The sequence below is a fragment of the Oryctolagus cuniculus genome, chromosome 12 (assembly GCF_051225735.1).
Source record: "Oryctolagus cuniculus isolate XC-2025 breed Fujian yellow rabbit chromosome 12, ASM5122573v1, whole genome shotgun sequence".
Classification (NCBI taxonomy): Eukaryota; Metazoa; Chordata; class Mammalia; order Lagomorpha; family Leporidae; genus Oryctolagus; species Oryctolagus cuniculus.
The window spans coordinates 54,512,616-54,536,766 of NC_142878.1; the positions used below are offsets into that span (position 1 = coordinate 54,512,616).

The following is a 24,151-nucleotide window of genomic DNA, read 5'->3' on the forward strand; positions in this document are numbered from 1 at the left end:
GCTCCCTGGCAAGCTCGGGGCAAAGTGCCAGTGCTTTGTAGAGGTCGAATTTTTATTCCTGTTGTTTACTAACATTTCCATGCTCCTAAGGGGGTGATGGAGGCTCCCTTGACCCTTTCTTCATTCTGGCTGCTGAAGTACTGGATTTGTGTTTATTCATTCTTTTGAGCTTTCAGTTTTTCCTTTTATATTTATTTAAAGGGAACAGATTTCATGTATTTTATATATACAGTTTTAAGAATGTAATACTTCCCACCCTCCCTCTTCCTTTCTTCTTTTTCTTTTTCTTTTTTGTGATGACATGCTTTCAATTTACTTTATAATCACAAGCTTAATCTTCCACTAAATAAAGTCTTCAGCAGTAGTAAGACCACTGTTCCTCAGGAGTATAGACAAGGTAAACAGTAATCAAATCTCAAGATGTCAATTGCATTCTTTTGTACTCTATATATTAGTTATCACAAATCAGAGAAAACACTTTTTTTGGGGGGACTGGCTTATTTCACTAAACATAATGATCCCTAATTGCATCCATCATTTTACTAAGGTTTTTATATTTCTGTTTAAGTTAGACTAAGCATGTAATTAAAAATGATGAGGCTCAGTAAGACGAGATAGGACAGGGAAGACTGAAGAAGAAAGGGATGGAGGAAATCGGAAGAGATGAGAAACTATAAGGATTGAATAGGTGTTTTCTTTGTGGTTTGTACCTAAAGACAGGCTCAAATAAAGCTTCCACAGAGATGAAATCCTTCATGTCTGAGTTTCTGTACCGTAAAGAACATTCAAGGTAAAATCCCCTGGCCTTTGACTTCTGTCTCTGCTGCCTGCTGAGATCACCCTCCCTCCTTTGTTGTCACAGCCTTCTTATTAACTCTACTGACTGATGACCACCTCATTCTATTCCATCTTTCTGCCGGAATTGACTGATTTGAAAACTGTCTCTTAACCCTAAAAATGTTTCTTCCCTTGGCTCCAGAGATAGGACATTCTTCTGGATTGACAGCCTTTTATTTCTCTATTCCTAGGGGCTGGCAAATTATAGTGTCCTGGGTGGGAGTGGGGGCCCTATCTGAAATGGAGCTGATAGCTAAGGGGCCAAATATATGTGGATGAGGGTAATTAGTTGCAGAAGAATCCAGCTTGCATTATTTTGTGTTAAAATTCAGAGTGGAATAGTGGGGTTAGGAGAGAAGAGTATGTCTGATTTGAAGCAGGGTTCCCAATCAATGGTTCCTTCTTCAGTGAGAAAGGATGATATTGGAAGGTAGCAGATTGGAGCCCTACCCAAGTGGAGTGAGATTCAGCACAGTATTTCAACCCCAGAAAGAAAGTGGAATTGGGAGAGAAAGCACAATCCTCTATCAACCTTCTTTATTGGTGAATTAAAAAATTTTGATTTTATTTATTTATTTGTTTGAAAGGCAGACAAATGCACGCATAGAGATAGAAAGAGAACAAGGCCCTATCTGTTGTTAGTTCACCCTCCAAATGCTTCTAACAGCTGGGGCTAGGCCAGGCAAAGCCAGGAGTTAGAAACTCAATCTGGGTCTCCCGTTGAGGTTTCAGGGACACAACTACTTGATAGTAGGATAGTGCTAGTACCTGTGTAAAGTGTATATAAGGCTTCTTCCTCCAGTGTATATAATGTTTCTTTCACCATCGTGGAGAAAGACACACGCAGAAATCACAAAAATACAAGGCAAATCATGAGAGTGCTGTATTAGACTAAGGAGCAAAGTGCCAGTGATGTGGGTGGAGGGAGGGATCTGAGGCCGCTTCCTGGAGGAGATGGGCTTTGAAGTGGGAAGGGCAGGCCTCTGATAAGAAGCTGGGAGGGGAGTGAGCTGGTGGGAAACAGAAAGGCCGCTGGTTTTTACCTGATTTTGAGAATAATTACCTTTAGATTCACAGTATGTTTCTGTTTACTAGAATCACTGCCAACTTTAAAGCGTCACGTGGGTTGTGTTATACGAAAGAGTTCTTACTCCCTGGTATACTGGCGCCTCAGAGGAGCCCTTCTGGGCTTCTGAAAGCAGCAGAAGCCAATCACCAGATTACAGGAAGCTCAAGTCTTCTCCCTTCTCAGCCCTCAGACTCAAAAAACCATGCATTTGGTCTGTGATTTCTTTTTTTTTTTTTTAAGATTTATTTATTTACTTGAAAGAGTTACACAGAGAGAGTAGGAGAGGCAGAGAGAGAGAGAGAGGGAGAGAGACAGAGAGGTCTTCCATCTGCTGGTTCACTCCCCAGATGGCTGGAGCTATGCCGATCCGAAGCCAGGAGCCAGGAGCTTCTTCCAGGTTTCCTACATGGGTGCAGGAGCCCAAGCACGTGGGCCATCTTCCACTGCTTTCCCAGGCCACAGCAGAGAGCTGGATTGGAAGAGGAGCAGCTGGGACACATTAGTATCACATGGTGTCTAAGTTTGTGCTGCTATAATAAAATACCTGAGATAGAATACTTTATAAGTAATAGAAATGTATTTCTCACACTTCTGGAGAAGTGCAAGATCAAGGCTGTGGCATTTGGCATCTGGTAAGAAATTTCTCCCTGCATTTTCACATTATGGAAGGCAGAAGGGCAAAAATGGGGGCCTTGCTTATTTCCTGCAACACTTTTATTTCCATTTAGAAAGACTCAGCCCACATGATTTAATCACCCTCCAAAGACTCCATCTCTTAGTATGCCACATCTCCACCAAGTTTCTTTCTTTCCTTTTTTTTTTTTTTTTTTAAAGAAAGATTTATTTATTTATTTGAAAGTCAGAGTTACACACACAGAGAGAAGGAGAGGCTGAGAGAGAGAGAAGTCTTCCATTCAAGGGTTCACTCTCCATATGGCCTCAATGGCCGGAGCTGCGCTGATCTGAAGCCAGGAGCCAGGAGTTTCTTCTGGGTCTCCCAAGCAGGTACAAGGGCCCAAGGACTTGGGCCATCTTCTACTGCTTTCCCAGGCCATAGCAGAGTGCTGGATTGGAAGTAGAGCAGCTGCGATTTGAACCAGCATCCAGATGAGATGCTGGCACTGCAGGCTGCGGCTTTACCTGCTACACCACAGCACCGGCCTCTCCACTAAGTTTCAACATATGAATTTTGGGGAATACATTCAGTTCATAGAACCTGGGAGGTTTCAAAAACTAGATTCCTGGGTCCTACCCTGGTGATTATGATTTAATTGGTCTGCAGTATGGCCTGGGCTTTGGAAGTTTTAAAAGATTTATAAGTTGTTCCAATGTGCTGGCCTTGCTGGTCTTAAAGCTCTTTCCCGATGGAACTAATGAGAAAATAAACTCTAGATCCTCATAATCAATGGGGAAACCACCACAAGTTGGCCTGTTTCCTGTGTCACCAGTCTCTTCAGGTCAGAGTCATGGGCTGTATCACGCTGCAGTCAGTGCTGGTCTGCGTGCAGGGTGGTGGTTCCCTAAGGCTATGTTGTCTAATGATGTAACCATCTTAGTTTGGGTAAGTACGGATGTTCATACGGTGACATAATCGCCTAATGTCACATTTCTTGTTGATCAATACATACTTATTGCATAATGATGGAGCTGCTTGCAAATGCTGCTCCTTCACTGTTGGGGCAAGTAGTTCCTAAGTGAACCACAGAGCCGGAGGCCCACAAGGTGGGACAATTATCGAAGGACTATTCCAAGGTGAGGAGGATCTGACCTTCCAGAAGAAGTTCCTATGTGAACGCCTTCCTCTCCTTGCATCTTTCTCAATATGCTCCCCCTGCAATCACCTTGCACATTTTTCTCAGGTTTCCCAGGACTCCTGTTTCCATACCGAGCCTAGACGGCCAGCGGTGGTTTCTAATGAGGGTGGTACTGCCCTCTAGGGGGTGTTTTGAAAATTTGTGGAGGCTTTTAAAACTATCTTGATCTTCACAATGATTAGGACTATTTGAGGCATTTGATGAATAGGGTCCAAGATTGTTATACATTCAACAACTGTGCAAAGCACTCTCACCTGATGAGAGCATTCCTGCATCTCCAATGTTGAACGACTTAGTCAGGGAAAACCGCAGTGGGGCTGACATCATGGCATAGTGCTTAAAGCTGCTGCCTGTGACTCTGGCATCCCACATGGGCCCCCATTCATCTCGTAACTGCTCCACTCCCAGCAGTGGAAGATGGCCCAAGTGTTTGGACCCCTGCAACCCACATGGGAGATCATGTGATGCTTTTGGCTTTGGCCTAGCTCAGCCCTGGTTGTTGCAGCCATTTGGGAAAGAACTAGTAGATGGAAGACCTTTCTCTCTCTCTCTCTCTCTCTCTGTAACTCTACCTCTCAAATAATAAATAGGCTGGCACTGTGGCTCAATAGGCTAATCCTCCGCCTGTGGTGCTGGCACACCGGGTTCTAGTCCCAATCGGGGCGCCGGATTCTGTCCCGGTTGGTCCTCTTCCAGTCCAGCTCTCTGCTGTGGCCCGGAAGTGCAGTGGAGGATGACCCAAGTACTTGGGTCCTGCACGGACATGGGAGACCAGGAGAAGCACCTGGCTCCTGGCTTCGGATCAGCGCGGTGTGCCGGTCGCAGCGTGCCGGCTGCGGTGGCCATTGGAGGGTGAACCAAAGGCAAAGGAAGACCTTTCTCTTTGTCTCTCTCTCTCTCACTGTCCACTCTGCCTGTCAAAAAAATAATAACTCAAATAAATCTTAAAAAAGCAAAACAAAACAAGAAACCCATGGTTCTAACTTGACTTAAAATATGAACACAAAGCATTTTATGCATAGTTTTAATGTACATTGAACTTTCTGGGAATGCAAGTATCCTGAAAATCATGGAACAATATGAACACACAGCATTTTATGCATGTGCATAAGGAATAGTCATACATTGTTTTGGTTGAAAATCTGCCAAAAGTTATTCAGTCATTTTGGAAAGTCTGTTAAGGTTTTTGAATCACCATTATAAAATGTCTGTATCACTCTGCGTCCATATCCATAGTTATTATACTCAGTCTGATTCTATATAGAGATATGTGCACCAAGCATCTGCATACCACATTGTGTCTTCTTGAATGTTATGACCAAGAAGTTATATATATAAACACATGACATTTAATAATAAGTCACCTTCCTCTACTACTGTTCCTTTAGATCTCTTTAAGACATTTTATTAATTTTTAAAATTATGTGTGTCGAGGTAAGTTACATAATTTATGTATTGTGTTTTAGGATAATAAACAGCATAAAAATATTTGCTACTAAAAAGGGGTTTCTTAGTTTAGGTTGCCATGCAAATTACCACAGACAGTGGTTTAAACAACAAACGTTTATTTCTCAGAGTTCTGGAACCTGGAAGTCCAAGATCAGGGTGCCAGTGTGATCTGATTCTGGTGAGGGCCCTCTTTCCTGCTGCAGACTGACTTTTCATTGTGTTCTTACACGGCAGAGTGAATTAGCTTTCTGGCCTCTCCCTGTAAAACCACTGATCCCATTCATGAGGGCTCCACCCTCATGTCCTCAGTTTATCTCCCAAAGACCCCACTTACAAATACCATCACATTGGGATTAGGGTTTCAGTATCCAGATTTTGCTGGGAACATGAATGAACACGCCATCTGCTGCAGGAAGTGTGGGGACCGTTGGGGTGGGTGATCATGGAGACGTCTAAGGAAGGAAGGTGGGGTCTGGCTCACTTAGTAGAGAAGCCAGGATGCCCCAGTTGTGAGTTGAAGCTCAGCTACCTGAGACTCAAACCTTCGTCCCTGCGGAAAGCAGTGATAGTTTCTAGAAGACGGCTAGTGAGTTTCACATGAGCGACTCATATTTCCCCTGCTACTATCTGTTCAGCTCTCTTCTTCATGACATGGTGTCACTGGCCATCGCCCTGAGCAGCCCAAAAGTCTTAGTTGTGATTTATTTCTACTCCTTGGAGACCTGAAGCACTGATTTTAACAAAGCTGTATTTCAGGTCTTCAGTCGCATTCAGGGGAGAGATGAAATCAGCAGCCACCACCCGGGGCAGATGGGTCAGCAGCTCTCCAAAGGTCACCTCTGCCTCCTTCTAACAGTAAGAGCTTCACTCTAGGGGGAGCTGGTCTTATTACTGTAATATGTGACGTTTGCTGGGGCATGTTTCTGAGCTTCCACCACACAGGTGGTGATGAGAATTCCCCCTCTTGTATGTTCATTTCTCCCTAAAATAAGAGATAGTCATTCCCCCTTGCTCTGGAAACTACAGCTTTGGAAATGGTTCCCTAAGGTCTTTTTGTTTGCCGCAAATAAATGGCTTTGTGTGACAATGCCTTCTGGTGTGTTTCTTGATTAGACTCATCAGGAAGCATGCCCACAGTTCTGTGTGGGTAAGAAGGGAACCAGCATTATCATTCTAAGTGTCACTTGTCTGCTAAATACGGTTCCATTCTCAGGGACAGCTCCGTGTGAGCCATTCAGGATGGCTCCACACAGGTAACTGGCAGTCCACAGATCTCTCCTGTCATCCCCCGGAGACTGGAGGAGGGGAGGGATATGAGCCCAGTTCACCCTGCTTGAACTATTTGCCGTCTACACCTGGTGACAGCCCATTGCTTTGGACTTTCCATTTCAAGTCTGTATTCCCGAATTAAGAATCTAGAAGCCAAAAAAAAAAAAAAAAAGACAAAAACTAAAAAAAAAAAAAAAAAAGAATCTAGAAGCCAATCATCTGTGGTATGTGGAAAAAAGTATCAGAGAGGCAGGGAACATCACAAATACTTTTTTTTTTTTCCCAGAAATGGTGTTTGAAGGTATAAAAGAAAGGAAAGAAACTCGCATTTGGTAGAGAGGGAACCCTAAGGCTTCTCTCTCAGGAGAAGTGAGGACCAGCGAGGGAAAAATGAAGCAACAGCAGCCGCAAACTCAGTTCAGGGCCCGGGAAAGGCTTCAGACGGGCGCAGCGGGCCGGACTTCTGCCCAGCAGCGCCCCGCCCGGCCCGCGGGCTCCTCCCATTCCCGCCGGCTCCTCCTCCCGCAGCCGCCCTTCGCGCAAGCAGAACCCGCAGCCGGGATTTTGCTTCCTGCTGCGGAGCGCCGAGACGCCCCACGCCGGGCACCCAGCGTCTCCAGCGCCCAGTCGCTCTGGGCAGGGTGCGAGCGCAGGTAGAGCGTGCCCGGCGCCCGATGCAGAGCGCTGGGCTCTGAGGCTGAGAGCTGGGCGGTAAGCGAGGGTCTAGAAGGGCCGGAGGCTCGGGTTCGTGGCTGCAGCCGGCGTCGGGGTGCGGTGCGTGAAAGGGAAAGCGAGAGAGCAGAAGGGCGAGGGAAAGGGAGGGACAGGGCACTGAGGGACACAGCAGGAGGAGGGAGGAAGAGAGACCAAGTGGGAACGCGTGTCGTACTTCCTTGTCCTGTGCGCTCACTGCAAGGAGGGTGTGTAATGACCTCGTTCCGGGAGTGCTTCTGTACACCGCCGCACTGAGACCACCCCTGAAAGAGCGAGGCTGTGTTACAACAGCGAAGTCTCCAGGATACCCTGGCGCAGAATAGCGTCTACAGGATGAGCCCCTGTGTGTGAAGCAGAGGGCGTGGAGGCGTGCACTACATATATTTGTACATACGTAGACAGTGGCTGAAACTTAGGGTACCATGAGTACAAAGTGGCTGGCTCTGAAAATCCAAGCTGAGATGGGGCAGACGCTGGCTTTTCAATTGTGGTTCAGGCGAATCTCCTTTCGCAAACTCCAGGGTGCAAGACATTTTTCACTTTGCTTGCTTTTCTGTCCATTTTTGTTTTCGTGTTTCGTTTCTTTGCTCCCTTTTTGTTAAGTCTTGGGTTGATTCTGAGATTCCCCATGCCTTTCCTTGGGGGCTTACACAGCACCCAGTGAGTCATGAGGAAGCAGCACAGGACTCTGCGCTCACCATGCTTGACGTGTCTGTCCACGCTGATGTCCAGGGCGATATCACTGCCCTTTCTGGTCCTGGAGGCTTAGTCCCTTCAAGTCTTGGAAGCGGTCTGCATTCCTGTCTGTGTGCTCATTCACGCTAAGGTTGAAGTGGGTGACTTTACAGTATTACTCCCAAAATATTTAAATGGGAGTGAGAGAGAAGCCTTTGTTCACATAAATAGGCAAATAACATTCCTAATAGTATAAGTCAAGCATTCTTTCACACAAAGGTTCTGACTTTGCAGTGTATGGAGATCCTGGGAGACCCATGAATGTGCTTTGTGGACTCCTTGAAAACTGAGTACAAGACAGTATATGCTCAAGTTTTTTTTTTTTTTCTGTGAAAAAGCTTCATAGCTTTTAGTAGGTACTCAAAAGCTTCTGAGGAGTGGAGCTGTGGCGCAGCCGATAAAAAGCCGCTGCCTGCCGTGCCAGCATCCTATATTGGCACCAGTTCGACTCCCAGCTGCTCCACTTCCCATCCAGTTCTCTGTGCTATGGCCTGGGAAAGCAGTGGAAATGGTCCAAGTCCTTGGGCTTCTGCACCCTCAAGGGAGACCTGGAAAAAGCTCCAGACTCCTGGCTTCAGATTGGCTCAGCTCTGGCCGTTGTGGCCATCTGGGGAGTGAACCAGCAGATGGAAGACCTCTCTCTCTCTCTGCCTCTGCCTTTCTGTAACTCTGTCTTTCAAATAAATAAATATATCTTTTAAAAAAAAGTTTCTGAACCACACTGACTAGGAAGTGTAGAAACAAAAGTGAACAGACTAAAAAGATGTCTGTCCTCAGGAATTTATCATCTAGTGGGACAAAAGACAAACAGGTATCTATGTTGGGGGAAGTGCCATGTTTGAGAATACCCAGGGAGCCACCTTAGCCAGACTGGGAGCTGTGTGTCAGCAGAGTCTCCTTGGAGGAATAGATTATTAACTCAAGCCCTTGAGAAGGAGAAGAAAGCAGTTTGATCTGGAAAAGGAGGAGCCCAGGGACCTGGGCCATCCTCTGCTGGTTTCCCAGGCACATTAGCAGGGAGCTGGATCAGAAGTGGAGCAGCCACTTGAGTGCCAGGACTCGAACCGGTACCCATATGGGATGCTAGCTCTTCAACTGGAGGCTTTACTGCTTTGTCACAGTGCTGGCCCCTATTTGTTTATTTTTATTTATTTATTTATTTATTTTTATTTGACAGAGTTAGACAGTGAGAGAGAGAGACAGAGAGAAAGGTCTTCCTTCTGTTGGTTCACTCCCCAAGTGGCCTCTACAGCCAGCGCCGTGCCGATCCAAAGCCAGGAGCCAGGTGCTTCTTCCTGGTCTCCCATGCGGGTGCAGGGCCCAAGCACTTGGGCCATCCTCCACTGCACTCCCAGGCCACAGCAGAGAGCTGGCCTGGAAGAGGAACAACCAGGACAGAACCTGGTGCCCATATGGGATGTCAGCGCTGCAGGTGGAGGACTAGCCAAGTGAGCCATGACACCGGCCCCTATTTGTTTATTTTTAAAGATTGATTTATTTGAAAGGGAGAGTTACAGAGAGGGAGAGAGGGAGGGAGGGAGAGAGAGAGAGAGAGAGAGAGAGAGAGAGAGAGAGAGAGAGAGAGATTGAGGAAGAGATAGACCTTTCTTTCACTGGTTTACTCCCCAAATAGCTGCAATGGCCAGGGCTGGGCTAGGCCATAGGTGGGATCCTGAAACCCCATAAGGGTCTCTCACATGGGTCCAGGGGCCCAAGTACTTGGACTTTCTTCTACTGACTTCCCAGGTACCTTTACAAGGCGCTTGATTGGAATTGGAGCAGCTAGGGATGCTGTTATTGGAGGTGGTGGCATAACTCGCTGTACCACAACGCCAGCCCCCATCAGGGAGTTTTATTTATGTAAGAAGAAATAAAGAAAACTAGGCAAATAAGCCAACAGGATGGGACTTTTTTTTATTTTGATAAAGATAATAAAAAGGGTAATTTAGTACACTGCAAGTGGGTTATAGGTCAAGGGTGTGCCTTAGCTGTACATACAGTGTCTCCATGTGGAGTAGAGTATTGCGACAGAGTTGGTGGTAGGATGGATGGAGAGAGTTGGAAGATTTGGAAGACATTGAGGGTGTAGAATTTATAGGATTTGGTAGTTTACTACTAAATAAAAATAACAAACAATCACTTCCATTGATTGAACACTTACTAATGTCAAGCACTGCTCCAAGTGCTTCATATGCCTTCCCTCATTTGTTCTTTTTTTTTTTTAATTAATTTATTTATTTGAAAGGCAGAGTTACAGAGAGGCAGAGAGAGAGAGAGAAAGAGAGAGAGAGAGGTCTTCCATCTGCTGGTTCACTCCCCAGATGGCTGCAACAGCTGGAGCTGGGTGGATCCGAAGCCAGGAGCCAGGAGCTTCTTCCGGGTCTCCCATGCGGGTGCAGGGGCCCAAGGACTTGGGCCATCTTCTACTGCTTTCCCAGGCCACAGCAGAGAGCTGGATTGGAAGTGGAGCAGCTGGGCCTCAAACCAGCACCCATATGAGATACTGGCACTGCAGGCGATGGCTTTACCTCACAGTGCTGGCCCCAGCCAGGTCTATCTTACTCCAAGCCCCTGTAAACAGAAGGGGCAAGATAGGGGGAGTGCATTTGGGGCAGGTGAAAGAGCAGGGAGAAATTATACATTTGGAATGTGTCAGATTTTGGGGTGCCTTTGTGTCATCCAGGTAGAAATGCTCAACAGGCAAATGGATGAGACTAAGAAGCTTGGAAGAGAAACCGAGGTCAAAAAATTTTTTTTTACTTTTTTGAAACTTTTATTTAATAAATATAAATTTCCAAAGTACAACTTTTGGATTATACTTTTTCCCCTCATAACCTCCCTCCCACCCTCAACCATCCCATCTCCCACACCCTCTCCCATCCCATTCACATCAAGATTCATTTTTAATTATCTTTATATACAGAAGATCAATTTAGTATATATTAAGTAAAGATTTCAACAGTTTGCACCCACACAGACACACAAAGTATAAAGTACTATTTGAGTACTACTTACACCATTAATTCACATTGTACAACACATTAAGGACAGAGATCCTACATGGAGAGTAAGTGCAGTGTCTCCTGTTGTTGATTTTTTTTAACTTTTATTTAATGAATATAAATTTCCAAAGTACGACTTATGGATTACAATGGCTTCCCCCCCATACCGTCCCTCCCACCCACAACCCTCCCCTTTCCCACTCCCTCTCCCCTTCCATTCACATCAAGATTCATTTTCAATTATCTTAATATACAGAAGATCAGCTTAGTATACGTTAAGTAAGGATTTCAACAGTTTGCTCCCACACAGAAACATAAAGTGAAAAATAATAGATGATTTTTTTTAAATGATGATGAAATCAGATCAGACCTATTGTCATGTTTAATCCCAGTGAGAGTCAAGTTGGGAATTGATAATTTCTTTCTTTTTTTTTTTTTTACAGAAGATCAGTTTAGTATGCATTAAGTAAAGATTTCAACAGTTTGCACCCCCATAGAAACACAAAGTGAAATATATTGTTTGAGTACTCGTTATAGCATTAAATCTCAATGCACAGCACATTAAGGACAGAGATCCTACATGAGGAGTAAGTGCACAGTGACTCCTGTTGTTGACTTTACCAATTGACACTCCTGTCTATGGCATCAGTAATCTCCCTATGCTCCAGTCATGAGTTTCCAAGGCTATGGAAGCCCTCTGAGTTCTCCGATTCTTATCTTGTTTAGACAAGGTCATAGTCAAAGTGGAGGTTCTCTCCTCCCTTCAGAGAAAGGTACCTCCTTCTTTGAAGGCCTGTTCTTTCCACTGGGATCTCACTCGCAGAGATCTTTTGCCAGAGTGTCTTGGCTTTCCATGCCTGAAATACTCTCATGGGCTTTTCAGCCAGATCCGAATGCCTTTAGGGCTGATTCTGAGGCCAGAGTGCTATTTAGGACATCTGCCATTCTATGAGTCTGCTGAGTATCTCACTTCCCATGTTGGATCACTCTCCCCTTTATTTATTCCATCGGTTAGTGTTAGCAGGTACTAGACTTGTTTATGTGCTCCCTTTGACTCTTAGTCCTTTCATTATGATCAATTGTGAACTGAAATTGATCACTTGGAATAGTGAGATGGCATTGGTACATGCCACGTTGATGGGATTGAATTGGAATCCCCTGCTATGTTTCTAACTCTACCATTTGGGGCAAGTCAGCTTGAGCATGTCCCAAATTATACATCTCTTCCCTCTCTTATTCCCACTCTTATGTTTAACAGGGATCACATTTCAGTTAAATTTCAACACTTAAGAATAACTGTGTATTAATTACAGAATTAAACCAGTCATATTAAGTAGAACAGACAAAAAAACTACTAAGAGGGATAATGTATTAAGTTGTTCATTAACAGTCAGGGCTATGCTGATCAAGTCACCGTTTCCCATAGTGTCCATTTCACTTCAACAGGTTTCCTTTTTGGTGTTCAGTCAGTTGTCACTGATCAGGGAGAACATATGGTATTTGTCCATTTGGGACTGGCTTATTTCACTTAGCATGATGTGTTCCAGATTCCTCCATTTTGTTGCAAATGACTGGATTTCGTTGTTTCTTACCTTCTGTCCTATTGATCTATTTCTGAGAGTGGAGTATTGAAGTCCCCCAGTACTATTGTATTGGGGTCTAAGTCTCCCTTTAAGTCCATTAATAAATCTTTTAGATAAACTGGTGCCCTGTAGTTAGGTGCATATACATTAATAATTGTTATATCTTCTTGTTCTATTGATCCCTTAATCATTATGTAGTGCCCCCTTTGTCTCTCTTAACAGTTTTTGTGGTAAAGTTTATGTTTTCCGATATTAAGATGGCTATGCCCGCTCTTTTTTCATTTCTGTTTGCATGGTATATCTTTTTCCAGCCTTTCACTTTCAGTCTGTATGGATCTTTGTTGGAAAGATGTGTTTCTTGTAAGCAGCAAATAGATGGGTTTTGTTCCTTAAGCCAATCAGCCAATCGGTGTCTTTTAACTGGACAGTTCAGGCCATTCACGTTCAATGTGACTAATGATAAGTGGTAACTTTGCCCTGCCATTTGCCAAAGATAAGTTCTAATATATGCTTTGAATTCCCTGTGATCTTTTGCTGTGAGGTTTCCTTCCTTGGTTTCCTTCCTTTACCTTCTTTCATATTGATGACTGTGTTTCTGTGTTTCTGTGTGTAACACATCTTTAAGCATCTTTTGCAGGGCTGGACGAGTGGCAACAAATTCTTTCAATTTCTGTTTGCTATAAAAAGTCTTTATTTCACCTTCATTCACAAATGATAGCTTTGCAGGATATAATATTCTGGGCTGGCAGTTTTTCTCTCTTAGTACCTGGGCTATATCTCGCCATTCCCTCCTAGCTTGTAGAGTTTCTGATGAGAAGTCAGCTGTGAGTCTGATTGGAGATCCTCTGAGAGTAATCTGACGTTTCTCTCTTGCACATTTTAGGATCTTTTCTTTATGTTTCACTGTGGAGAGTTTAATTACAATGTGTCGTGGTGAGGATCTCTTTTGGTCGTGTTTATTAGGGGTTCTGTGAGCTTCCTGTACTAGGATGTCTCTGTCCTTCTCCAAACCTGGGAAATTTTCTGCTAATATCTCACTAAAAAGGCCTTCTAATCCTTTCTCCCTCTCCATGCCTTCAGGAACTCCTAGAACCCGAATGTTGGGTTTTTTAATAGTATCCTGAAGATTCCCAACAATATGTTTTAGATTTCTAATTTCCTCTTCTTTTGTTTGGTTTGACTGTATCCTTTCCTGTTCTCTGTCTTCTAAGTCCGATATTCTCTCTTCTGCTTCACCCATTCTGTTTGTAAGGCTCTCTATTGTGTTTTTCATTTGATCTATTGAATTCTTCACTTCAGTCACTATCACAGTTTCCTGTTGTACTAGTTGTTTCGTTTCATTTTGATTCCTCCTTAATATTTCATTTTCACGAGAGAGATTTTCTATCTTGTCCATTAAGGATTTCTGTAGTTCAAGAATTTGTTTTTGAGAACTTCTTAATGTTCTTATCAATTTTTTGAGATCTGCTTCTTGCATTTCTTCTATGTCATCATCTTCATAATCTTGAATTGGGGTGTCTTTTTCATTTGAGGGCGTCATGGTGACTTCCTTGTTTTTATTACCTCGGTTTTTGCGTTTGTTATTTGGCATATTGGAGAAATTTGGTTTCTTCACTGTGGTGCTTTTTCTTGTTATACTATGACTCTAGGTTAAGTGGACTATCTGTTTTTGATGGAGCCTTAGGGCTTGAGATGGGTGTGGCCTGAGAGCTCTGTTTGGTGTGCCAAAGGTGACACTCCCAGGTTAGGCGTGGTAAATCTCTCTCTCTCTCTTTCTTTCTTTCTTTTTTTTTTTTTTTTGATTCAAAAGGGAAGTAATTCCTCACAGCTGAACGAAGTTGGAGGTAGTTAGCAGGCAAATGATATACCCACAGGAGCCAGAGATCAGAAGCTCTTTCCCGAGGACCACACAGGGAATCTGTTCGGCCCTCAGAGTGGGCTCAAATTCTCCTTCAGTCTCCCACTGGGTTGCCAAAGTTACGGAATTGTAGCATCTCTGGAGAGTGCTCACGTGAATTCCGTGAGTTCTCTCCCCCACCGTCTCTTTTTTCACAGTCTCAGTTCAGTAGCACCACAAATTTACTAGGTCCTAATCTCCTGTTAATTCGCCCCACCCAGAGTCAGGTTTTTCTGCTAGGCTCAGGGCTGGTGCAGACCTGAGGTCGCTCTGCTTATGACGTATGTCCAAGATGGCGCCTGCTCTTTGTCTTGCTTGCCCTTGAGAGGTGAGCGGAGAGAGAGAAACCAGTGTCCGTACCAGTCACCTTTTTTTTTTTTTCCTCTCTCTCTCTCTCTCTTCCAGTTAGCCTGGTGAACTTTCCCCCCGCCGGGGGTCGTTCCCTCTAGTTTCCTCTCTCCGCTTGCCTGCCGGTGTCTCGGGCTATTGAGGTTCGGCTCACGAGGTCAAATTTAGGTCAAGGAATGAACTTGTGGGCTGCCAGTACAGAAGTATTATTTGGAGCTACAAAGTAGGTGGACCACCCCAGAAGAATGTATAGAAAAAGAATAGAACTGTGGGGCCTGCGCTGTGGCACAGTGGGTTAAGCCACAGCCTGGAGCACCAACATCCCATTTGGGCACCAGTTCGAATCCCTGCTGCTCCACTTCCAATCCTGCTCCCTACTGATGTGCCTGGGAAAGCAATGGAGGCATGGTTCAAGTGCTGGGGCTCCTGCACTCATGTGGGCCACCCGGAGGAATCTCTTGGCTCCTGGCTGCAGCCTGGCCCAGCCTCGGTTGTTGCAGCCATTTGAGGAGTGAATCAGCAGGTGGAAGATTTCTCTCTTTCTGTCTCTTCTGCCCCCGCACCCCGAGCTTTGCCCTTCAAATAGATAAATAAATACATATTTAAAATAATAGAAATGTAAGGTACAGAACATTTAATAAATGGCAAAGAAAGAACTCTCAAGAAAATGTAGTTGGAGTTGTAAGAGGGAAATCCAGAGAGTAGGATCATGGAAGGCAAAGGAAGAGAGAATTTCAGTGGCAGGTGATCAGCAGTGTCATACGGTATTTGAGGAGTGAGGTAAGTAAGGATCAAGATGTGTCTATTCATGGTAATCATAAGAAGTCATTGGTTACTCAAGAGGACAGTGTTGGTGGACTATGGGGACAAAATCCCATTTAGGGTTGAAGAGTGAACAGGAGGCAAGGAAGCTGAGATAGGAGTACACACAACTTGAACGAACATGTGCTTTTCTGGAGTTAAGAGTCCGGAGTCCAGATTATAATCAAGACCCCTCTACTGAGTTGAACTCACGCCACGTAGGAGGGGGATTCCTTTACTCCCTCGTAGAAGAAAGGGCCTTCCTTTTCAGCCATCATTGCTGTGTGTGTGTGTGTGTGTGTGTGTGTGTGTGTGATTTCCCTGCTTTAAATGCCTTACCTTTTTTCTACCCCCCTCCATTAGAAAACTCCTTAGGTGAGCCCAGTCCTGGGAAAAAGAAGTGTTGGTTGTTCTTTGCTTGCAGGTGACTGGTGTTCCCAGAAGGGCCATGGGGAAGACAGATTCCCAGTGCAACCAGTGCTCAGCAGCTCTCTTTCTTTCCTTCCAGGCTCATACTAGTTGGACTGCAGCCATGGAGAGACTCCATGGGCACATGTCTGCCAACCCAGACATCCTCTCCTTGGAGAACAGGTGTCTGGCCACACTTCCTGACCTGAAGACCATGGAGAAACCACACGGGCATATGTCTGCCTACCGGGACATCCTCTCCTTGGAGAACCGGTGCCTGGCCACCATCTCCAACGTCAAGAGCACTGTGTCTGGCAGCCCCTTGCTTCAGTGTCTCCAGATCCCGCATATGATGCAAGCTGATTTATGCAGCCTGAACACCAGAAATTGCCTGGTCTCTGAGCCTCCCACCTGGAAGTCTCGGTGTCTCTCTGAGGGACTGGATCCTCGGACCTGTCCCAAGGCCCTGAAAACCATCTCTACCACAGAGAAAGCTGGGGAGGCAGCTTTGGTAATTATTCCAAGCACTTGTCTCGACTCCAGCTACGTCTGCCGTACTCATCTCTGGCTCGCAGTGCCTCAGTTTCCCCATATGCTGCTTCCTTAGAGCCTCTTCCTGAGATGCCTTCTCCCCGGGAATGTCTTCATCAGCATTGTTACTCATTGTATATTAAGCTTAGAGATTCTGGACAATAGGCCTTGTCCTTAGAACACCAGAGAGCTTCAGCAGTGTTAATCAGGGGCTTTTGAGATCAGACATGAGACACATATGTGGCCTACTTCTTTATGCATGTGCAAGCATATGTCCACACGTAGCACACCGATGAGAATCAGTAGACAAGCACACATTGCTTCTTACAGACCTGGTGTTTTGACTGAGGGAAAAGGTGAACCTGAGCCCCACATTGTCTCTGCCAGTTAAAAACTACACAACCTTGTAAAGACTCAACCCCTTCATGGCCTTAATTTGCTCATGAAAATGAGCGAATGAAAATCTAGCTTCCAGGGTCATTGTCACAATTATAACTACTTCCATATCACACTGATTTAGGGCTTTAGAACTTGTAAAGAGTTATAGATATGTTGTTATTTCATTTTTCCAACAGTCCCATCAAGTAGGAGAAACCTGAGGTTCAACTAAGCCCATGATTGCTGGAGGATTGACAGGGGATTTGGCTCTTTTTCTTCTGACTCCAAAAACATTTTAATAGCATCCTAGGAGGTATAGGAAGGGGTCTAGGCTTCCAGACTAGGACATCAATAGGGAGATGAAGCTGGGGGGGAAGACCACAGAGCATCTGAGCACAAGTTCACGAGGTTGAACAGTGGGGTGGGGTGTGCAACAGTGAGAGCACTTGGTCAGGGACAGGACAGAGCAGTGCTGGGCTGTGAAGGGAGAGGAGTTCGTGGGTGAGGCTAGAGGAGTGGGCCCTTCCTATGTATTTCTGAGAGCCACCTTCAGACCCATGAATGCGAGAAGGTCTGTGGGTGCTTCCTCTGATTTAAATCTGCCACCCTCTCCAGGGTCGTTGGTCTTATTTGGAAGAAAATAAAAAGTCAGAAGCGATGCAAGGGCCAGAGGCCCAGATGCCTGTTTACCGTCTAAGCCTGGGAGAGAAGGAGGAGGTGGAGGAGCTGGCTCTGAAGCTCACGTCTGAGGACGCTGCGTCTCATCCTGAGCCCACTGACCGGATTCTTCAGGAAAAGAAGGTGAAGCTTCCAGAGTCGGGGAGAGGTTGATGGTGGTGGAGGGAGATTGTGGAAAGGGGACCTGAGCCAGGACCCCTCCCCGGATGGAAGGGGAAGGAGGGGACTACCCAGCTCACTCTTCTCACGTGCTAATTCCCTTCTGTAACCTCCTGGTTGGACAAGCATCTTCCCCAATCTAGGCCCGTGCTCTGTGTCCTTGATTCTCAGTTGTTCTGTGTGGATGCTCACGTTGGTCCTTATCTCTGTCCTTCCTTCTTCTCCCAAATTCCCAGATGATTCTAATGAGCTTGCTGTGCTCTACTGTGGCCTCCAATGTGAATATGAAAACTGGAACTGAAATGACACAGGCTTTCATCCTTCAAGTGTGTAGGGAACTTGCCCCTTTGGAGCCCGAGTTCATCCTCAAGGTACTGTGGTGTGAAGCAGGGAGCGGGAGTGGGAAGCCGGGAGATGGGGATTGTGGTCTAGTTTATGCGGGAGTGGCTCCTAGCTTCCTGTTGGGGGTGGAAGAAGCTCCATGTAGGGAGGAAATAGGATCCCTGGGTGAGTCTGAAGTCTAGTCCTGAGGTTCTGTCAAGAGTGGAGAAAAAAGAGGTTGGGAAAGAGTACACTAGGTTGCTCTTGGGTCAAACCAATAGTTGTAATGAAACTTAGATCTGAAATGCTTTCCTAAATTTCCTATGGATGCCCCTGGATGGTCCAGTGTTGTGACACAGAGGGTCAAGCTGCTGCTTGCAATGCCGGCATCCCATATGAGCACCGGTTTGAGTCCTGGCTTCCAATCCAGCTCCCTACTGATGTGCCTGGGAAAGCAATGAAGATGGCTGTCACCCGTGTGGGAGACCCAGATGGAGTTCTGGGCTCCCTGTTTAATCCTAGCCCAGCCCCCAGCTGTTGCATCCATCTGGGGAGTAAACCAACAGATGGAAGGTCTCTCTCTCTCTTTCTCTCTCTCTCTCTCCAAAACTCTGCCTTTCAAATAAATAAATAAATAAATAAATAAATAAATAATAAATTAAAAAAAATTCACCTGGAGTAGTAGACAGTGACTATTTCAGAATTAGAAAAGTGGGGAGAAATTTTCTGTGATGCTTTGGAAGACAGCAGGTTTATTTATGTATTTATTTATTTTGAAAGTCAGGGTTATGGAGAGAGAGAGAGAGAGAGAGACATCTTCCATCCACTGGTCGTTCTCTAGATGGTTGCAACAGCCAGTGCTGGCTCCGACCAAAGCTAGGAGCTTTGCTGTGATCTCCCACATGGGCGGCAGGAGCTCAAGCATGTGGGCCATCTTGTGCTGCTTTTCCCAAGCCATTAGCAGGGAGCTGGATCAGAAGTGGAGCAGATGGGACGTGAACCAGTGCCCATATGGGATGCTGGTGTCACAGGCCCGCTGTACCACAATGCTGGCCCCCAGGTTTAATCAGCGATTTATATCCTGGGTAGATATGGAGGACTTAGAATGCCAAACCAGAAGCCCTTGGGTTTATATTTTATGGACAATCTGGAGGGTTCAGGAAAGGTTTTATGCATGCAGATCCATAAAGCAAGTTAGGTCAGGGCATGAAGCTATGTTTGAAGTGGCTGGAAAGCCAACCCTTCCCTCCCCCTGTGCCCAGGCAGCTCTGTACACCAGGCAACAGCTGAACATCCGGGTTGTGGCCAACAAAGTCTTGGCCATTGCTGCCTTCTTGCCAGCCTGCCGCCCCTACCTGCGCCGATATTTCTGTGCCACTGTGCAGCTGCCTTCTGATTGGATCCAAGTAGCTGAGTTCTACCAGGTATGGCACTCAGGTCCCTGCCCTTGGCCCTCACTGGGTTCCCTTTCCTTTGCTCGTGAATCCCTGGAGAACACACAGACAGCCTGGCTTCCCTTTACCTCTGCTCAACCTCATGGCTCAGATGGGACAGCTTCTTGCCTGTACCAGGTGCGGTTACCCAGCAGGTAGAATACGAACGAGAGGGTCTGGACCAAAGTCTGAGACGAACTCCATCTTCTTCTGGAGCTCACATTCTTAATGAAGAAAACGCGAATCAGAGAAGCCTGCTGACTCACCCAGTGCCTCGGAAACTGTGACTTTCAGAGCTGCGGCTGGAAATCTGCTCCCTACTGTGTGCTGTCCTGGAAACCCAGGAAGCAGCCTTGTTTCATTTCGGAGGGTTGGTTTGGGTCTTGCCTCTGATGGTCTCCTCTCTGCGACAGAGCCTGGCTGAAGAAGCTCAGAACAAGCTGGTATCCTTGCCTGCCTGCCTCCGTGCTGCCATGACAGACAAATTTGCCCAGTTTGATGAGTATCAGCTGGCCAAGTACAACCCTCGCAAGCACCGGGCTAAGAGCCGCCCGCACCGGCCGCCCCGCCCTCCGGTCAGTGTCTGCTTCACAATCAGGTCCCTTCCTTTGGGGAAGAACAGGAGCAGGCTGACCCCGGGGGAGTGGGGCAGGGGGTTCCACACTGAGATCTGCTGTGGTCCTGGACAAAGGAGGAGCTGGGCGGGGCTGGGGGTGGGAGTGCAGGTCTGGCCTCCTTGCTGGCCGGCTTCCTCTAGGCAGAAGTAGAGCCCCAGGGCTATTGGAATGGGGTTCTCCAGGGACTACCTCCTTTTCATTTTGAACTGCTTATCTTGTCCCTACAGAAGACAAAGCCTGCGTTTTCTGAGACAGAGAGGAACTTGCCATTTTGCCTTTCGTTTCTGAAACCAGAACAGAGGAAGGTGAATCCCTTGTCCCGGGGGTGCATGTGTGCATGTAACATCTTTTCTGGACTGACATTTAGAAGTACTCATGGTGGGTACAGTAGGTGCAAGCCCATTTCCTGCCTGGGGGTTCTCAGACATGATTGGAAATCAGGTTTTAAGAGTACTGGGGGCAGCTCTTTTTCCTTTTGTTTGCCATTTCACTCTCCTTGGTAATATATTTTACTGACAGGTCAAATGTCTAGATGGATAAGTGAGTTAAAAACATAATGAGGGGTGGCGCTGTGGCGCAGTGGGTTAAGTGTCTGCCTGCGGTGCCGGCATCCCATATGAGCGCTGGTTCTAGTCCCAGCTGCTCCTCTTCCGATCCAGCTCTCTGCTGTGGCCTGGGAAAGCAGTAGAAGGTGGCCCAGGCTTGGGCTCCTGTATCCGCATGGGAGACCCAGAGGAAGCTCCTGGCTCCTGGCTTTGGCTCTGCGCAGCTCTGGCTGTTGTGGTCATTTAGGGAGTGAACCAGCAGATGGAAGACCTTTGTCTCTGTCTCTCCCTTTCACTGTCTGTAACTCTACCTGTCAAATAAATAAATAAATCCTTAAAAACAATAATGAGGGGTAGGCATTTAAGGCAGTGATTGAGATGCCTGTAACTCATTGGAGTGCCTGGTTTGAGATCCAGCTCCACTTCTGATCCATTTCCTGCTACTGTGTACCCTGGGAAGGCAGTAGATGATGGCTCAAGTAGTTGAGTCTCTGCCACCCATGTGGGAGATCCAGATGGAGTTCCTGGCTTTAGCCTGGACCAGCCTGGGCTGTTGTGGGCATTCGGGGAATGAACCAGTAGATGAAGGATTTCTCTTTCCTCCTCTCTCTCTCTCTCTCTTTCTCTCTCTGTCTCCCCCACTCTGTCCTTTCCTCTCCTCTGCTTTTCAAGCAAAATGCAAAAAAGATAGAAAAAAAGGTTATGATATATCTGCCTTCCATAGGAAGTTTTTTTTAAATTTTATTTTTAAAAATGTACTTATTTGAAAGAGTTACACAGAGACAGGCAGAAAGAGAGAGAGAGAGAGAGAGAAAGAGAGGTCTTCCATCTGCTGATTCATTCCCTAATTGGCTGCAATGGCCGGAGCTGTGCCAATCCGAAGCCAGGAGCCAGGAGATTCTTATGGGTCTCTTATGTGGGTGCAGGTGCCCAAGTTGTGCAGGGGCCCAAGGCCGTAGCAGAGAGCTGGATCAGAAGTGGAGCAGCCAGGACTCAAGCTGGCTACCATATGGGATGCCAGCACTGCAGGCAGCGGCTTTACCTGCAACCCCACAGCGCTGGCCCCAAAGGAAGTTTTAAAAACTAACAAAACCTTTTACTTTTATAGCAAATGAGGCTTAGCAGTTAAGAGCATATAGTCTGGCCTCAGATCACCTGGAATTGCATCTCACCTCTGCCCTTTGCTGGCTGTGAGACCGTGGTCAAAGGACCTAACCTCTCAATTTCCTCATATGTCCAATGGGCTTAATAGTAGAACCTACACTGTTGGATTGTTTTGAGGATTACATCAGTTACTGTATTTAAATATTGCTAATGATGCCAGATACTACATTGGTGTTAGCTCTCACCACCACCATCATCATGATTAAAACATTATTAGGAAAATATAAATTCCTATTAGAAGAAAAAAACACATTCTCAGTTGGTCACCTGGTGCTTTCCTGCTATTCATGTATCCTGCACTTAGCTCTTTCACTGTAGAAGATTCTGAAAGCCAGCTTCTTCGCAGCTTTTTAATTCCTCACAGCCTACATTGTGCTATTGCTTCCATTAATCTGTTCAGGTAGGCACCGCTCCCCCACCCCCCAACAGGGATGTTCTGTTAGTTCCATCCCCATGTTGTTTTCGCAGCCAACCACCCTGTGTTAACCCCTGACAGTTCAGCCTGTGGGAGTGAGGCGCAGTGACCCCGAAGACCTGCTGCCCTGTGCTCATCATGGGTGCTCTTGTTGCTGGACGCTTTGGCCCTCTCTTTCTACTCTGTGCCCAAACCACTTGGGAGAAAGAAATTCCTCATAGGTACAGCATGATCTTAGGCTCTACTTTCTGAAGAAAGTGACCAAGGTCATGGGTGAAATGACCCCCGTGGAACTGGGGATATTTCCACAGTTTGAGGCAGCCTACAGTGCAGTGAAAACGAAGAAGCTTCCACCGAGGTTCACCCTGAAGAAGCTGGTACAGCGATTGCGTATCAAGGAGCCTGCTGAGCTCGTCCAGGCCCTGCTGGGCTACAGGTGAGAAGCCAGCCCTGCCTGTGTACTCCACGTAGGTAACCCCGTGGCTTTTCCACATCATGGCCCCACTTCTAGTAGCTGTCAACCCTAGGGACATGTGTTTGTGTAGACGCGGGCTGTGAATGACTAGCTGCATTTGGGTAACTCATCTTTCCTTTTTGCTCCTGCTGGCTTTGAAATGATAGACTCTTTCTCTGATGCAGGTACCCCTCCAATCTACAGCTCTTTTCTCGAAGTCGCCTTCCTGGACCATGGGATTCTAGAAGAGCTGGGAAGCGGATGAAGCTGTCTAGGCCAGAGACCTGGGAGAGGGAGCTGAGCCTGCGGGGCAACAAAGCTTCCGTCTGGGAGGAACTCATCGGTATGGTGACCTTGACCATCACGCTCTCGTCTTCTCTCTCCCATTCATACGTTTTAGACATGGAGTAGATTTCCATGATGTGATGCAATTATTCTCTCGCCTGCTAGTTATACCACTGAAGATGATTAGATTCAGAAGGTCTGCCATTTACCACACTGAAGTAGACAGGGGAGCCTGCTTTGAGGAGTGTTGGTGTTATAGATGGATTATTATTCCAGATGTGGTTAAGTGATTTGCAGTCTATTTTTGCTTTTAAGATTTGTTTATTTATTTATTTGAAAGAGTGATGGAGAGAGGTGGGGAGACACAGATGCACGCGTGTGCGCGCGCACACACACACACATACACAGCACACATCTTGCATCTGCTGGTTCATACCCCAAATGACAACAACCAGGTTTGGGCTAGGAATTCCATCTGGGTCTCACACATGGGTAGCAGGGACTCAAGTTCTTGGGCCGTCTTCCACTGCCTTTCCAGGAGCATGGACTGGAAGTAGAGCAGGTAGGCCTGGAACTGGCACTCTGGTACGGTATGCCAGCATCACAGATGGTGGGTTGACTGTGCCACATGCTGCCCCCCACCTTGAAGATTTATTTATTTGAAAGGCTGAGTGACAGACACACACACACACACATGGATGCAGTCTTTTTGTAATTTTTTTTAAAGATTTATTTTATTTATTTGAAAGAGTTACAGAGAGAGGTAGAGACAGAGAGAGAGGTCTTCCGTCTGCTGGTTCACTCTCCAGAAGGCCACAACCTGCACCAATATGGGATTCCAGTGCTTCAGGCCAGGGCTTTATCCCGCTGTGCCACAGCGCCGGCCCTAAAGATACAGTCTTAACATATGACCTCTTCTCTGATTTTACTTGTATCCATGTCTGCATAATTCATTTCAAATAAGGTAGGACTGGTTTAGGACATATTGGAATCTCTATAGACGTTCAGACTTAAGACATGGAAGTTTTAGGTAATTTGCCTATGCTGATTGAAAAAAAAGATTGGAGAGAACCAAGTTACTTTCAGTCTTCCCTTTCCTCTGTTCTTTTGTTAATTTTTAACTGCAGAAAGCTCTTTCTATTTTCACATATGTGTACCTAATTTCCATTTTGTTTCCTCTTTTGTCTTTGAAAAAAGTCAGATTATGCTATTAAAAAACATCTGACTTTAGAGCTTTTGCCTGAG

The 24,151-nt window shown here is 46.1% G+C and overlaps 1 protein-coding gene across 1 annotated transcript in view; it reads left to right on the forward strand.

Moving 5' to 3' along the window:
• Positions 1-6,791: 6,791 nt before the first annotated feature.
• TEP1 (telomerase associated protein 1) overlaps positions 6,792-24,151 on the forward strand; it is a 48,400-nt gene continuing 31,040 nt past the window's right edge. The window contains exons 1-9 of the mRNA XM_051822585.3: positions 6,792-7,091; positions 16,027-16,437; positions 17,451-17,636; positions 17,909-18,043; positions 19,256-19,417; positions 19,840-20,001; positions 20,271-20,348; positions 22,479-22,603; positions 22,807-22,964. Of these exons, the coding sequence (XP_051678545.3) occupies positions 16,051-16,437; positions 17,451-17,636; positions 17,909-18,043; positions 19,256-19,417; positions 19,840-20,001; positions 20,271-20,348; positions 22,479-22,603; positions 22,807-22,964 (1,393 nt within the window). The 5' untranslated portion in view covers positions 6,792-7,091; positions 16,027-16,050. The remainder of the gene's footprint in view (positions 7,092-16,026; positions 16,438-17,450; positions 17,637-17,908; positions 18,044-19,255; positions 19,418-19,839; positions 20,002-20,270; positions 20,349-22,478; positions 22,604-22,806; positions 22,965-24,151) is intronic.